At 42.1% G+C, this 15,934-nt stretch overlaps 1 protein-coding gene across 3 annotated transcripts in view; it reads left to right on the top strand.

Annotated features, from left to right (window-relative positions):
* Positions 1-15,865, top strand: part of peak1 (pseudopodium-enriched atypical kinase 1) — a 176,262-nt gene extending 160,397 nt beyond the window's left edge. For all 3 annotated transcript variants that reach the window (XM_048617181.1, XM_048617183.1, XM_048617182.1), the window contains 2 exons: positions 1,449-2,230; positions 12,189-15,865. In XM_048617181.1, the coding sequence (XP_048473138.1) occupies positions 1,449-2,230; positions 12,189-13,310 (1,904 nt within the window). In that variant the 3' untranslated portion in view covers positions 13,311-15,865. The remainder of the gene's footprint in view (positions 1-1,448; positions 2,231-12,188) is intronic.
* The last annotated feature ends 69 nt before the right edge of the window (positions 15,866-15,934 follow it).

Below are 15,934 nucleotides of genomic sequence, written 5' to 3' on the forward strand. Positions count from 1 at the left end.
CTGCCTTTCCTTTTGTCTAACTTGCTTGTTACCTCCTCAAAGAATTAAAACAGATTTGTCAGGCATGACCTGCCCTAGATGAAGCTGTACTGACTCAGTCCTATTTTACCAAATACTCCATGATATCATCTTTAATAGTGTACCCTCAAATCTTACCAATGACCGAGGTCAGGCTAACAGGCATATAGTTTCCTGTCTTCTGTTTAAGAAGGCAGAGGGGCAGGGGTGTTACGTAGTCATCTTCGAGTCCTCCCTGACTCTAGTGATTCCTGTAATGTATGAAATGTTTGTTGCGTTAATGTGCTGGTCCCCTTTAATAATCTAATTGCAAATGCCTGTGAGAAGAATGTTTATTATTCAGACTGGATTAGATATGTACTACTTGTTGGTAGAAATTTTGAATTTGAAAATGCTGGCCTGCACTAAACCACTGATTTCTGATATAGAGGAATATTGACTGGTCATAATCTACAGGAGAATGAAATATCACTTCAAAATCACATTCCATGCAGTAAAAAACATTTTGCAAATAAATGCAATCAAATTAAATGTCAGCATAGTGAACCATATATGCAGATGTCTATTTCTTGAATGTAGCCTTTCAGAGAACCTTTTGTGAAAATATTTTAGTTCATGGTTTTGTTTTAAGCACTTGCAGTTTGCCTTTGTGAAGCTGCAGTCCTTAGTTTGCCCAGGCACGGGTAGTTACACTCAAAAAAAGAATTTAAATATATTTATGGCATATCTGCTACATTAAAATCATCATCGTCATGTAATTCACTTTTTAACTAACTCCGTAACTAACCATTTTTGCCCAATGTCTGGTTGTAGTTGAATAATCTTAGATTCATTGTTCACAACAGTAACCAAAACTGGTTCTTCCTGTCTTTCTCTGGAACCAATCTTACTGCATTGTTGATTCTAGCATAGATTGAATTAATTTTGCCAAACATAAATCTATGTGCTACATAGAGGGTAATTGCTCCTTGCAAACAAGTAAAGAGAGAAAATGGGATAAGAATCAAATAAGCCCCAATTAAATTGAAGTTATTGTACAGTTGATGATGTGTCAGACAGCAGTATATTAATCTACTAGTCTAAAAATCTTCAAGTGCTGCCTCTTGCTTGATTATTTTTATGGATCGGTGAGAGTAGGTCTGAAGTGTAAAGGTTTTCATTCACTAAAAGCAGGAGAATGAACTGTAACTGGACAGTACTCCAGTGCACCACGTTTATGATCATTATGTTTCACTGATCAAAACTGCTATTTGCAATTCCACTAAGGCTAAATATTTAAATTGATCATCAGAATTCAAACTAGCATTCGGAGGCATGGTATGTTCAATCCAAAGTGTTTTTCTATCCAAAATGTTATTTGTTTACTCAAATGTGTGCTATGTTGGGTGATTGTACTATGATACTAAATCATCTTTTATGTGATTGCGTAGGGCAATCGCGGGCCAACATGATACCCCTGAAGCAGCCAAGACAAGTAAAAGGAGCTTCAGATGATGCCATTGCATTTGTGGGATCTACAGAACAGGAAACCATGTCAGAGAGTCAGCCAACACCACCACCTCTTCCAAAGAAGACCATAATCCGTGCGAATACTGATCCCACATCAAAGGACTATGCCCAGAAAAAGATAGACGGAAGAAATTCTGGACACAATGTGAACTTGGCAAATCCATTGTACGACATAGAGTATCCTGGGGATGCAAACTGGGATGCATCAAGTGCTTGTTCCTCACTAAGTTCAGATGCCAGACTCTGTGACAATGAGTCAGGCGACTCACTGGAACGAGCAGTGAGCAAGTCGATGACAAAGGCCAGAGCATCATCAACAGTCAACAGTACATGCAGCCTCACTATGAGCAGCAGTAAGGAGGGGTACTCAAACAGCTTGGATTCACTCTCAGAGAAGATTCGTATTCCTCAGAGACCTGGTAAAAGTATACAAAAACCACAAAGGCACACACTGTACAAAGGGATTGAGAACAAAGAGGAGGTGATCATGAAGATTCGAAACCTCCATACAGACTCACTGCGGAAACTGGCAGCTAAATGTGAGGACAGGTTTATGGAGGGCCAAAAGAACCAGCTTCGCTTTGGACTGGACAACTGGTCAGACTTCAGACTGACAAGTGATAAACCTTGCTGTGAGGCAGGTGATGCAGTTTACTACACAGCTTCCTACGCTAAGGACCTTCATAACCAATATGCAATCAAGGTGAGCACTCCACATAGTTACTACCCTTTAATGTACCAAAATCTAGTCACCAAAAAACCATAGCAAAAGCAACAAATTTGTAACTTTCATGGAAAACTGGACAGAATCTCAGTAAGTTAAGGGAAGCTGAGTAAATACATGAGGCAGAAGGGAATAGAGTGCTTAGGTTAGATGGTTAGGAAAAAGGGTTTTGTGTCACATAGCCACCACCAAGGGCCTGCTGGGTGAATGGCCTGTCCTTGCCTGTTAAAGCCAAAGAGAGGCTTTACTCTTATTCTGGTGGTTAATCATTGACCTTCTATTTTTTCTGCCCCTCCCAAACGTGCAAGATGACTTTGTGCTTCTGTACAAAGGTGATGATTATTGCGTGAAATTGAAGAGAGAAATATCGAGCCAAGTTCAATATTTCAAAGGTTGAAAGCCAGCAGACTTTCTCCTTGAATAACCTGTAGAAGTGTTTAGGACCAGTTAAATGAAATGTGCCCATAAGTCTTTCTCCTTGCAGTTACACGTCAGTAGAGAGAGTAATGCAAATACAATAGAAAGTCAATGTTTCACTACTCTTGGAAAGTACTGTGCTACCAAGAGTCTGTAATGATCTCCTTATAAAGGGGAATGTGGATATGTTAGTATTTGGTGCTTGGGTACTGCTGCAGCAAGTACGCTTTGGAATTATCTATCTGCCGCCTGCATCTATATGATTAGTAACGTCAGAGACTTAACTGCGCAACAGACAGCTCTAGGGATAAGGCAAAGAAACAGACATTTGATTGCCTCTCCTTTGGGAATATAACCACTCGCACTTCAACTTGCACAATTTAAGGGGAGCTTTCTTTTTCCTGCCTCATACAATATTGAGAATTCACATGTGTTTTGAATTACAGTGCAGGATCAAATTCCTTAAAGTTTAAGTATAATTAATAACACATAATTGAATAAGTGCCTTTGAGTACAGGAGCGAAGATGCAACTTTACTTTAAAAATTTAGGTTCATTAACTGTGGCTATTAGGTACAGGATTTGGCAGCTTACCTCAGCGTTTCTGTCTAGGTGGTCTTAAGTGCTTAACTGTAGTTTCCATTTTGGATGCTTTGCAACTGCTTATTGATAAAATATTTTACTTAGTCCATTTTCCACACTATTAAAATGCTTTAAATGTAAACTACAAAATTCAGTCTTGAAAATATTGTTAATTTCACAATTGCCTTGGATGTTGCCACCTCAGGTGTCACTTCAGTTAATCCTGCCTTGCCCAATTTTCACTGCGACCAATCAGTTTCCTGCTGTATCTCTGTGTTTGGGATTTTCAGGACAGAAGCAGTTAAAGTTAAATTTATCTATTCCTTTGGCTTGGCATTTACTTTAGCCTTGTTAAATCTCCATGAAGCACTTTAAGAAGTTGCTCTATTTAAAGGTACAATATTAATACAAACAATTGTTCTAATGTAGCAGTAAATCATCCTCTCCAGAAATCTGGTTTTGGGCTGGTTAAAAATTGGATGAATTCAGGAATCCCTAGGTGTGTACAGGTTCCAGTTTACAAATTCTTGCAATACAAAATAGCAAAATTAATGCAATTATTGTGCAGTTCAATATGCTAACTCTTAAAGTCATTTTAAGTAATCAGGTGTCTGGATGTCAATTAACCTTTGTCCAGAAACACGTTTGGATATTTCTAAATTAGTTTACACTCAGCCTTAAAATATTGGTAGGGAATTCAAATTTTTTGTTTTTTTTTTGAAATTGACACGGTCAAACAGCAATTATTTTGTTCAGACAGATTCTTGAACTTTACAGCTGCACGGGAGTGATGTTCTTAACCCACCCAAGTCAGCTGTGGTCTGTCGCTTTTATCATATTTGATTGCTTTTGTCTTAGTTTTGCTTCAACAATTTCAACAAATGTCTATCTTTAGAAGAGCTCAAGAAAATTTAAGCAGACGAGTTATGTCTGCTTAATTCACATAGAACATAAAACTTTACAGCACACGATACCAAATTAAACTAATCTAATCCCTTTTGCTTGCCCTTGGTCTGTATCCCTCCATTCCGTGCATATTCATGTGCTTATCTAAAAGTTCCTTAAACAACCCGGCATTGCGTTCCAGGCTCCTACCACGCTCTGTGTAGAAAAACTCGTCCTTCACATCTCCTTTGAAATTTCCTCCACTCACCTTAAATCCATAACCCCCCAGTATCAGACATTCCAACTCTAGGAAAAAGATTCTGACCATCAGCTGCATCTATGCATCTCATAATTTTATAGACTTCTATCAAATCTCCTTTCTGGAGCGGTGGAGGCTGAGGGCATGTATCTAAAGGCCAGCAGGATCATAAATTGTTTGTTTTAATGTCATATAATGTTAATGAGCTTTGGTGCCTGACATCTTCCTGTACATTTTATATTTTTGCATGATTGTATGGAGTTCCATTTGCTAGTAAGTGTTAATATAACTTTTGTATTAATATTTACATTCTTCCTTTTAGTTTATAAGAATCTTCAGTAATGGTATTTTTTTGAGAGATTAGTCAAATTTAAAAATTTCTGATATCTAAAATTAGCAATCAAAAAAGGTTTGATTCCACATGCCCCAATCTCTTTCCTCTCCCCTCCAAAAAAAAGCTGCCAAAAGTAAACTTGTTTTTCGCCACAACACAGTACCAACTGGAAAATGTCTGGCTTTGTCACAGTGTCTGCAAATATTCTGGGAATGTAATGTGAGAAATGAGACAACCTTGGAATAGTAAAATTCCTGAAACGGGGAAGGTCATGCTAAAAGTGGGTAGGGAATAATTGGCGGAAATTTAGTCTTCCATCAAAAAAATTTTAAATGTGAGATTTCCCACTGGCTTAAAGTAATGATTCTGAACTACCACTGTTTTCAGTTCAATCTGTGCTCTCAGCGAAGTTAACATTTTTTTTTTTAAAGCACAGCAAAGATACAATTTAAGTTTGAGTGTCCTTTGTTCAAAAGGTACTCAATCCTTCCAGCTATTCTCTGAATGCAAAGATTTTGGAGTCTAAGGTAACAGATCTTCCAACTACAACCTGTTGGTAACATGTGATCTTAAAACCATGGCAATTCTGCTAACAACCCAAGCAAATTGCTTCTGTGAGCATTTGAACTGATTATAGAGTCATTTGGCACGGAAACAGACCCTTCGGTCCAGCTTGTCCGTGCCAATCAGAAATTCCAATCCGACCTAGTCCCATTTGCCAGCATTTAGCCCATAAGCCTCTAAACCCTTCCTATTCATATACCCATCCAGATGCCTTTTAAATATTATAATTGTACCAGTCTGCACCACTTCCTCTGGCAGCTCATTCCATACACGCACCACCTTCTGCATGAAAATGTTGCCCCTTAGGTCCCTTTTAAATCTTTCCCCTCTCACCTTAAACCTATGCCCTCTAGTTGTGGACTGTCCCACCCTGGGGAAAAGACCTTTCCAATTACCCTATCCATGCCCCTCATGATTTTATCAACCTCTATAAGGTCACCCCTCAGCCTCCAACGGTCCAGGGAAAATAGCGCCAGTCTATTCAGCCTCTCCCTTTAGCTCAAACCCTCCAACCCTGGCAACATCTTTGTAAATTTTTCTGAACCCTTTTAGGTTTCACAACATCTTTGCTATAGCAGGGAGACCAGAATTGCACGCAGTATTCCAATCGTGGCCTAACCGATGTCCTGTACAGCTGCAACATGACCTCCCAATGTCTAAACTCAATGCACTGACCAATAACAGCAAGCATACCAAATGCTGCCTTCACTATCCTATCTACCTGTGACTCCACTTTCAAGGAACTATGAACCTGCAATCCAAGGTCTCTTTGTTCAGCAACACTCCGAGACACTTAGCTTAAAATGTATAAGTCCTATTCTGATTTTGCCTTCCAAAATGCAGCACCTCACATCTATTTAAGTTAAACTCCATCTGTCACTCCTCAGCTCATTGGCCTGTCTGACCAAGATCCTGTTGTACTCTGATCTAACCACATTCGCTGTCCACTGTACCTTCAATTTTGGTGTCATCTGCAAACTTATTAACCATACCTCCTATGTTCACATCCAAATCATTTATGTAAGTGACAAAAAGCAGTGGACCCAGCACTGATCCTTGTGGCACACCACTGGTCACAGGCCTCCAGTCTGAAAAGCAACCCTCCACTATACCCTCTGTCTTCTACCTTCGAGCCAGTTCTGTATCTAAATGGCTAGTTCTCCCTCTTTCCATGTAATCTGACCTTGCTAAACAGTCTACCATGAGGAACCTTGTTGAATGCTTTACTGAAGTCCGTATAGATCATGTCCACCGCTCTGCCCTCATCAATCCTCTTTGTTAATTCTTCAAAAAACTCAAGTTTGTGAGACACTCTATCCCACACACAAAGCCATGTTGACTATCCCTAATCAGTCCTTGCCCTTTCAAATATATGTAAATCCTGTCCCTCAGGATTCTCTCCAACAACTTGCCCACCACCGATGTCAGGCTCAATGCTCTATAGTTCAGAGATAGTAGGAACTGCCGATGCTGGAGAATCTGAGATAACAAGGTGTAGAGCTGGATGAACATAGCAGGCCAAGCAGCATCAGAGGAGCAGGAAAGCTGACGTTTCGGGTCTGGACCCTTCTTCAGAAATGGGGGAGGGGAAGGGGATTCTGAAATAAATAGAAAGCGAGGGGGAGGCGGATGTTCGCGACAAACGATTGCACCTTCCAGACGCGAACCACTTCAACTCCCCCTCCCACTCCTTGGACGACATGTCCATCCTAGGCCTCCTCCAGTGCCACAATGATGCCACCTGAAGGTTGCAGGAACAGCACCTCATATTTCGCTTGGGAACCCTGCAGCTCAATGGTATCAATGTGGACTTCACAAGCTTCAAAATCTCCCCGCCCCCGACCGCATCCCAAAACCAGCCCAGCTCGTTCCTGCCTCCCTAACCTGTCCGTCCTTTCTCCCACCTATCCACTCCTCCCACCTAAACCCCCACCCCGACCTCCTACCGACTAGCCTCATTCCCACCTCCTTGACCTGTCTGTCTTCCCTCGACAGACCAGCCCCCACCCAAAATCCCCAACTACACTCACCTTTACTGGTTCCATCCCTGCCTCCTTGACCTGTCCGTCTCCTCTCCACCTATCTGCTCCTTTATCCATCTTCCATCGCCTTCCCCTCTCTCTCTATTTATTTCAGAATCCCCTTCCCCTCCCCCATTTCTGAAGAAGGGTCCAGACACGAAACGTCAGCTTTCCTGCTCCTCTGATGCTGCTTGGCCTGTTGTGTTCATCCAGCTCTAAACCTTGTTATCTCATGGTCTATGGTTTGCTGGCTTTTTCTTACCATCTTTTTTCAATAGTGGCACCACGTTAGTCAACCTCCAGTCCTCCAGCACCTTGCCATTGGCTATCGATGATACAAATATCTCAGCAAGGGGCCCAGCAATCTCTTCCCTAGCTTCCCACAGAGTTCCAGGGTACACCTGATCAGGTTCCAGGGATTTATTCACATTAATGCGTTTTAAGACGCCCAGCACCACCACCTGTGTAATATGGACATTTTTCAAGATATTGCTCTTTATTTCCCCACGCTTTGTATCTTGCATATCCTTCTCCACAGTAAACTGATGCAAAATACTCATTTAATATCTTCCCCCATCTCCTAAGGTTTCACATATAGGTGGTCTTGCTGATCTTTAAGGGGCCCTATTCTCTCCCTAGTTACCCTTTTGTTCTTAATGTATTTATAAAATCTGTTTGGATTCTCCTTAACCCTATTAACTGAAGTTTCCAGTGTGATGAAATTCAAGTCTTTGAGGGATGGTCATTTTGAATGTTCTTGTTACATTACCTGGTAACTCTCACCACAGCCCATTAAAGAAGTTAGAAAGAAGGATGCAACGATTCTGGAGAATCTGATATAACAAGGTGTAGAGCTGGATGAACACAGCAGGCCAAGCAGCATCAGAGGAGCAGGAAAGCTGACGTTTCGGGTCTAGACCCTTCTTCAGAAATGGGAGAGGAGAAGGGGATTCTGAAATAAATAGGGAGAGAGGGGGAGGCGGATAGAAGATGGATAAAGGAGAAGATAGGTGGAGAAGAGACAGACAGGTCAAAGAGGCGGGGTTGGAGGCAGTAAAGATGAGGAGTTAGGGAGGGGGTAGGTCAGTCCAGGGAGGACGGACAGGTCAAGGAGGCGGGATGAGGCTAGTAGGTAGGAGATGGGGGTGGGGCTTGAGGTGGGAGGAGCGGATAGGTGAGAGGAAGGACAGGTTAGGGAGGCGGGGACGAGCTGGGCTGGTTTTGGGATGTGGTCGGGGGAGGGGAGATTTTGAAACTTGTGAAGTCCACGTTGATACCACTGGGCTGCAGGGTTCCCAAGTGAAATGAGATGCTGTTCCTGCAACCTTCAGGTGGCATCGTTGTGGCACTGGAGGAGGCCCAGTATGGACATGTCATCCAAGGAGTGGGAGGGGGAGTTGAAATGGTTCACGACTGGGAGGTGCAGTCATTTGTCGCGAACTGAGCATAGGTGTTCAACAAAGTGGTCCCCAAGTCTCCGCTTGGTTTCCCCGATGTAGAGGAGGCCACAACAAGAACAGCGGATACTGTATACCACATTAGCAGATGTGCAGGTGAACATCTGCTTGATGTGGAAGGTCTTCTTGTGGCCTGGGAAAGGGGTGAGAGGGCAGGTGTAGCACTTCCTGTGGTTGCAGGGAAAAGTGCAGGTGAGGTGGGGCTGGAGGGGAGTGTGGAGCAGACAAGGGAGTCACGGAGAGAGTGATCCCCCCGGAAAGCAGATAAGGGTGGGGAGGGAAAAGTGTCTTTGGTAGTGGGGTCAGATTGCAGATGGTGGAAGTGTCGGAGGATGATGCGTTGGATCCGGAGGTCGGATGTGGGGTGGTACGTGAGGACGAGGGGGATTCTGTTTTGGTTGTTATTGCAGGGAGGGGATGTGAGGGATGAGTTGCCGGAAATGCGAGAGACATGGTCGAGGGCGTTTTCGACCACTGTGGAAGGGAAGTTGCGGTCCTTGAGAAACGAGGACATCTGGAATGTCCGGGAGTGGAATGCCTCATCTCAGGAGCAGATGCGGCGGAGGCGAAGGAATTGGGAATGGGGATGGCATTTTTGCAGAAAGGTGGGTGAGAGGAGGTGTATTCTCGGTAGCTGTGGGAGTTGGTGGGCTTGAAATGGATATTGGTTTCCAGGTGGTTGCCAGAGATGGAAACAGAGAGGTCCTGGAAGCAGAGAGAGGTATCGGAGATGGTCCAGGTGAACTTAAGGTTGGGGTGGAAGGTGTTGGTGAAGTGGATGAACTGTTCAAGCTCCTCGTGGGAGCACGAGGTGGTGCCGATACAGTCATCGATGTAACAGAGGAAGAGGTGGGGGATAGGGCCAGTGTAGCTATGGAAGAGGGATTGTTCCATGTATCCTACAAAGAGGCAGGCATAGCTTGGGCCCATGAGGGTACCCATGGCCGCCACCCCCTTTGTCTGTAGGAAGTGGGAGGAATTGAAAGAGAAGTTGTTAAGGGTGAGGACGAGTTCAGCTAAGCGGATGAGGGTGTCAGTGGAGGGGCACTGGTCGGGCCTGCGGGACAGGAAGAAGTGGAGGGCCTTTAGGCCATCTGCATGGGGAATGCAAGTGTATAGGGACTGGACGTCCATCGTAAAGATGAGGTGTTGGGGACCAGGGAATCAGAAGTTTTGGAGGAGGTGGAGGGGGTGGGTGGTGTCACGGACGTAGGTTGGGAGTTCCTGGACCAAGGGAGAGAAAATGGAGTCGAGGAACTTGCCTGCCAGTTAGGAACTCAGTCTTTCGTTTCTGTCATTTCCTTTTGTGACATTTTCCCTGCGACTATGAAGTTTCTAGTTGTACTTCAACAGAACTGTCTGAACTTATCCACAATGAAGTATAAATAAACTTTGTTCCTTGGAGACAGTTCCATCCTATCTTTGCTGAAAATTCAGGTATTTTTCAGGCATAATTCAGAATGCAAGTTTATTGCCTTGCTCTTTGTGACTGAGGAGGTGTTGGTGATTGATTTTTAATAATAAATTTGTTACCTTCATGTTCATAGTGTTATGTAGAGCATTATTAACGGTGCATTGGTCAAGCAAATAGGTGAGTCATAATGAAAAAATGTTTACTCCAAATTATTTGATAATTCAGTTTATTTTAACAACTAAATTTTCACTTTGCTGTCATAGTTACTGAGTTCACATGTTTTCATGCTCTGAACAATGTAAAATTATCAGGACTAGTCTTTCCCCCAATAAAAGTAGATTGAATGACTAAGGATTGAGATACACAGTCGCAATTTTCAGTCTGATCTACTTTCCCACACAAGTAATAGCTCTACTTTTCTCCCCTGTACAAAAGGCTGATTATATCTTCATAGGCATCACCTGGAATTCAGTATAATTGAATCATGTCCATGTGTCTGTCTAGGCTATGAATGCTGCTGAGCTGTTTGGTGCTGTATCACAGTTGAGCCTGGTTATTCCATCACTGATATGTCTATGCTACTAATGGACCTCATTCAGTCAAAACCAAGGCCCTTACAGCAGTAATATCTGAGATCAATCCATATCTTGCAGACTGAGAATCAGACCTGGGTCCTTGCTATCAATTTTTACCTGAGCCATTGAAAGTGTCTGTATGTTCCTCTGTATGTCTGTGACGCTTGCTAAGTATGGGCCTACTTTGGCCGCTGTTAACTGTATTTTTTTGAAATACAAAGTACATTTGCTTTCCAATGTACCTGTGGTTTGATAAGTGTTGCAATGTTCTCTTGACAATGTCGCATCTTTTCTAAACTTCAGTTCATCTGAAACTGAGCCATATCCTACACTGCATCATGTCTCGCACACTCGATAGGCTTGTTTCTACAGACCTATATCTGATCCACTAAGCATTAAATGTAATATTTTATTCTTTGTGTTTGGATCTCTTCGTGTCTTTATGCCTCCCTATCTCTAATTGTCATCCTGCCCAACATCCACTTACCCTCTTAAAATGTTCTCAGTCTGGCCAATAGTTTATACCCCCTTTTTATATTTGCTCCAGTATTAACATCCAAGTCTTCAGCCATCTGCGTCTTGAAATACCTCCTTAAAACCATTTTATTTCTCTCCTCTTAAGTTCCTCCTCAACTCACATTTTGGTCATATTTGTTTTCAACTTTTCATGTTTTCTTTGCCCTGTCATCTATTTGAAAAGAGAATGTAATGTCTCTGAAGCAAATGGAGACTTTTCCTACATTAAAGTCACTAAATATTTTAGGAAGGGTAAATTGAGCAGGGATCCTGTGTCTGAGTGATACCCACTGTCTCTTGCTGGAAGGGTGTGTGAGAGAGACTTTTGTACTCGCTTGCTCTCTGCAGATGTCTTGTCAGGTAGTTGGTCACAGTTGAAAGCCTAATACAAGTGTTTGAAATTCTAGGATAAACTTAGGGAAAACGTGTTGCTTATGGGGAAATCTAGAACTAGGGCATCTTGATGTAATGTGCTCACAAATAAATCCAACAAGCGATTCAGGAAAAAAGTCTTTACCAGAGATTGGTTAGAATGTGGAATTAGGTGTCACAAGGAGTATTTAAAATATGGTAAAAGGGGCATTTCAGAAAAGGCATGAGGTCAAATGAAATTGTAAAATATATTGAGGTTAGATGAAGAGGGGTGTAAAGAGTGTCATATGGACATAAACCCAAGCCGAACCTTTGGTCGAAGGACCTGTTTGTGCTGTGAGTTCTGTATAAGTGCTGTAAATGTAAGTTTTTCTTGCATAGCTGTGGCTACCCACAGATTTTGAAGCTCCATCTGGTGGTCGCAATGTGCAGCTCTAGGAGTTTGTGTCATTAGAAATGGTATTAGACTTTTGTGCTCACTAAGCAAGTTGCCCTCTACACTGGCCTGTTTTTAAAACTTCTATCTTCTACCCTTTTTCCAGATTTGTAAAAGTCAAGCTAAAGCATCCCAACAGCTCTACTACCACAGCCTGGCTGTAAGACAGAGCCTTGCCGTGCACTTCAACATCCAACAGGACTGCGGGCACTTCCTAGCTGAGGTCCCAGTCCGCATGCTTCCATGGGAGGATCCCAACACTCCAGTATTAGAAGAGGAGGAAAATGAAGATAGTTCAGATGTTTCAAGCGCCATAAAAAGCAACAACTCCACCTGCAAGGGAACATCCAGCAAACACAGAAGCCGAGTGGTGGTGATCACTCGAGAGGTCCCATACCAGACCGTTGCTGACTTTGTGCGTGAATCAGCACCACGGCACACGAGAAACCCCGAAATTTATGAGCGACAAGTGTGCTTACTACTGTTGCAACTCTGTGCCGGCCTCAATCATTTAAAGCCACACCATGTTACACACTGTGACTTGAGGCTGGAGAATTTGCTTTTGGTGCGATGTCGACAAGGAACCTCAGGAAATTGTGAATCCGAAAACACCAACCCAAACGCACCGTTGGCCCGACTGATCGTCAGTAATTTTTCCCAGGCCAAGCAGAAAAGTCAGGTGGTAGATCTTGAGGCCTTGAAGGATCAGTCTAGGCTAGCTCCTGAGATCATCACAATCACTCAGTACAAAAAGTGTGATGAGTTTCAAACAGGCATACTCATTTATGAGATGTTGCACCTACCCAATCCATTTGAAGAAAATCCAGAACTGAAAGAGAAGGAATACACTCGAACAGACCTACCTGCCATCCCTAAGCGCTCCGTCTACTCCCAGGGGCTGCAGCAGCTGGCAAGTCTCCTCTTGCACCCTAATCCCTCAGAGCGCATCCTCATTTCAGATGCCAAAGTCTACTTGCAGTGCCTGCTATGGGGACCACGCGATGACTTGCTCCAAACACTCAACTCTCTCAACAGCACTGTAGAGAGAAATAATGTTTTGCAAAGCTGGCTGGACCTAAAACGAACGCTACTTATGATCAAATTTGCAGAGAAGGCCATAGATATAGAGTGCAGTGTTAGCCTTGAGGTCTGGCTTTGTTGTCAGTACTTGGCCTTTGCTTCAGTGGAATCCCTCAGTCACATTGTGAAGCTCCTCCAGCTCCAGTAATCTGTGACTGCTGCTTGCTTTCCCTTCCTCGCCTTCCTCTTCCCTTTTCTCTCCCACCAAATTTGGATTAATGTGCAATTTTTTGTAAATGTTCTGACTTTGTAAATGGCAGTATTTAAAGTGTACGTAATAGATTTCTACATTTTGGAATGTGATGCCTACATTAAGCAACAAATGTTTTTTTTTCCTTTTTTTCTTAGGCACATATGCAAGCTCTAACTTGCTCTTAAAATGGATGCTCTGACGTTTGTTGTTGAAGCTATGACAATTTGTATGTTTACTTCTATCATGCCTTGAAAAAACAAAACTACAGCCACTTTGCGAAAAATGCATTATTGGGTCAGTTGCACAAAAACGTTATTGTCAGACAAATGTAACTTTGGTTTATCAGATCTTTGGCAGGGCTGCTAGGAGTGGGGAAAAAATATTTGCAGTCAGTTAACTTGTTTTGCTGGTCTCGGCCTTTTCGCTGCTCCATTGTAGAGTTGGGTCGATGGCGATCATGGAGTACTTGGAACCCCATGTTGTTGTGCTATGACATCCCAACTAAACCACTAAGAATACAGATGGACAAATCATAGTGAAAAGATGGGAGTTGAAGTGAAGCTCGAGCATGGTGGTATTAAGTATGTTGGTGTTTAGGGATGCAGAATTAGAAATCGTAGAAGTCTTTACCCTGTATGGTAGTCATATCTCTGAAAATCTTTCTGGTGATAACTTCTTTTGTAATTTCATTGCACTTGAGATAGACATAATAAATCTTGAGCATGGCCTTTTATAATAGCACGAGTTGCAGAATCTATATTTCCTGTCTCTGCCAGTTTTATTTTGCAGTAAAAAATATGATTTATCTTTAAAAATAATGAAAAATCATTTTAGCATAATAATTTAACAATTCTTTGTTTGGATTACTTAATGCATGGATTGTTTGGATTTGAAGGCAGATTGGTGAGCTTGGCATCATTTGACTGAACAGCAGACACCAATTGGTGTCAGTAGTTTCACTGATACCTCTTTAGAAATTTGTCAGCTAGTGGTCCCTTCCTGAATGTGTTAGTGTACCATGTGGAAATTTAGAGCAATACCATGAAAAGTGTAGCCAGAGGGCATGAATAATCCCAAAATTATTGTACTTTCTGAAATGGAACAAGAGGTCAACCTGGATGTTGCCTGGTTGCAGCATTACCAGTGCTCTGTGAAGAGTACAATGAGCTGCCTGCATCTTTGGTTCAAGAGCCATACTGTCCTGATTTGTGCTCTCAAGTTTTCTTTCATGGAGCAGCCTTGTGCGACTGTAATTCTAATCCATTCTATATTTTGAAGTGATTGTGTGTATGTGGAAAGATTTCCCTGTTTGAGTGTGTGTATATATACACATTAAAAGGGTACAGATACATCAATATATCAGTATTACTTCACAGCAGCTTAACTGATCAGAATATTTATCAATAGAGGCAGAAGACATTGATCATTTTTTTCTGGCATGCTGTAATATGCTATGAGTTATAATTAGTTGTCTATGGCTATATGTTATCTCAAGCTTGAGTACCATAACTCTAACCAGCCCCAAATAGATAAGATTTTTGTTTTCTTGATTTAACAAAAGCAAATAAAACATCAGCTAAAATTGTACTTTACCCAGTTACTTGGAATAAGTAGAAGCTGGGAAGCGATACTTTTGTTTCAACTGACTGCTAGCAAATGGAACAGTCATACTCTTGTGTCTCCAGCCTCTTGTGCTTCAAAACAACTCAAGTATTATCGTCTGAATATTTCACTGATATTACATGAAATTCTTTTTGATTCCTTCTTTTAAAAGAAAGTAATTACAAAATCAAACATGCCAAATTCTCTATTAAAGTGGTCAGCAGAAAAACGTCATGCAATTGTTGGCATGCTTATATGTAGTCTCAAGATCCTATTTAAACTATGAATGGATCAGATTCGTGCAGCAAAACTTTGTGGCTTTCTGTTACGGAGTGAAATTTTGACCTTCAAATGGTGAACCTTTAATAAAATTGTGGGTACCAGAGGCCAAATTGCATTTTGTAGCCACTCCAGATGTAAGTGTTGCCCCTTAGTCCAACTGTCACATTTTCTGTCTGAAGTCTGCAAAAATATAGCTCTTGAATTTCAATAACCTCGAAGCTCTTTCCCAAACATAAGTTATAAAGAATTCTAGAGTGATTGTCCTTTCTCCCCATTGGAGCATTTACAGTGTGAAATAATGATCATCAACACTCAGCCATTATCTTCATTTTAACCACCTGTAAGAATGGGAATATTTGTCAGACTCATTTGTTTACATTTGAATTCCATCCCTTCCTTGTGGCTAGTTAGGGCAGTGGAAATGCTGGGAGGATTATCGGTATTTTATAGATGGACTGGATACACAAAACCTAATACTACTCCTTGGTGATTTCAACCTCCATCTTAATTCATTATGTGCTTTCTCTCTCTGAAGATTTAAGCTGTCCTACCTTTCTTTTAATCTCTCGATACAAACATCCCAGTTTGTATTCACAGCCAGAACTATTCTCTGCGCACCGCTCCCCCCCCCCCCCCCCCCCCCCCGCCCCACTTCTGCCCCCAACCCCAAAGACATGTACACAAAACAGTGACAT

Source organism: Rhincodon typus, chromosome 36, assembly GCF_021869965.1.
Source record: "Rhincodon typus isolate 14 chromosome 36, sRhiTyp1.1, whole genome shotgun sequence".
Lineage (NCBI taxonomy): Eukaryota > Metazoa > Chordata > Chondrichthyes > Orectolobiformes > Rhincodontidae > Rhincodon > Rhincodon typus.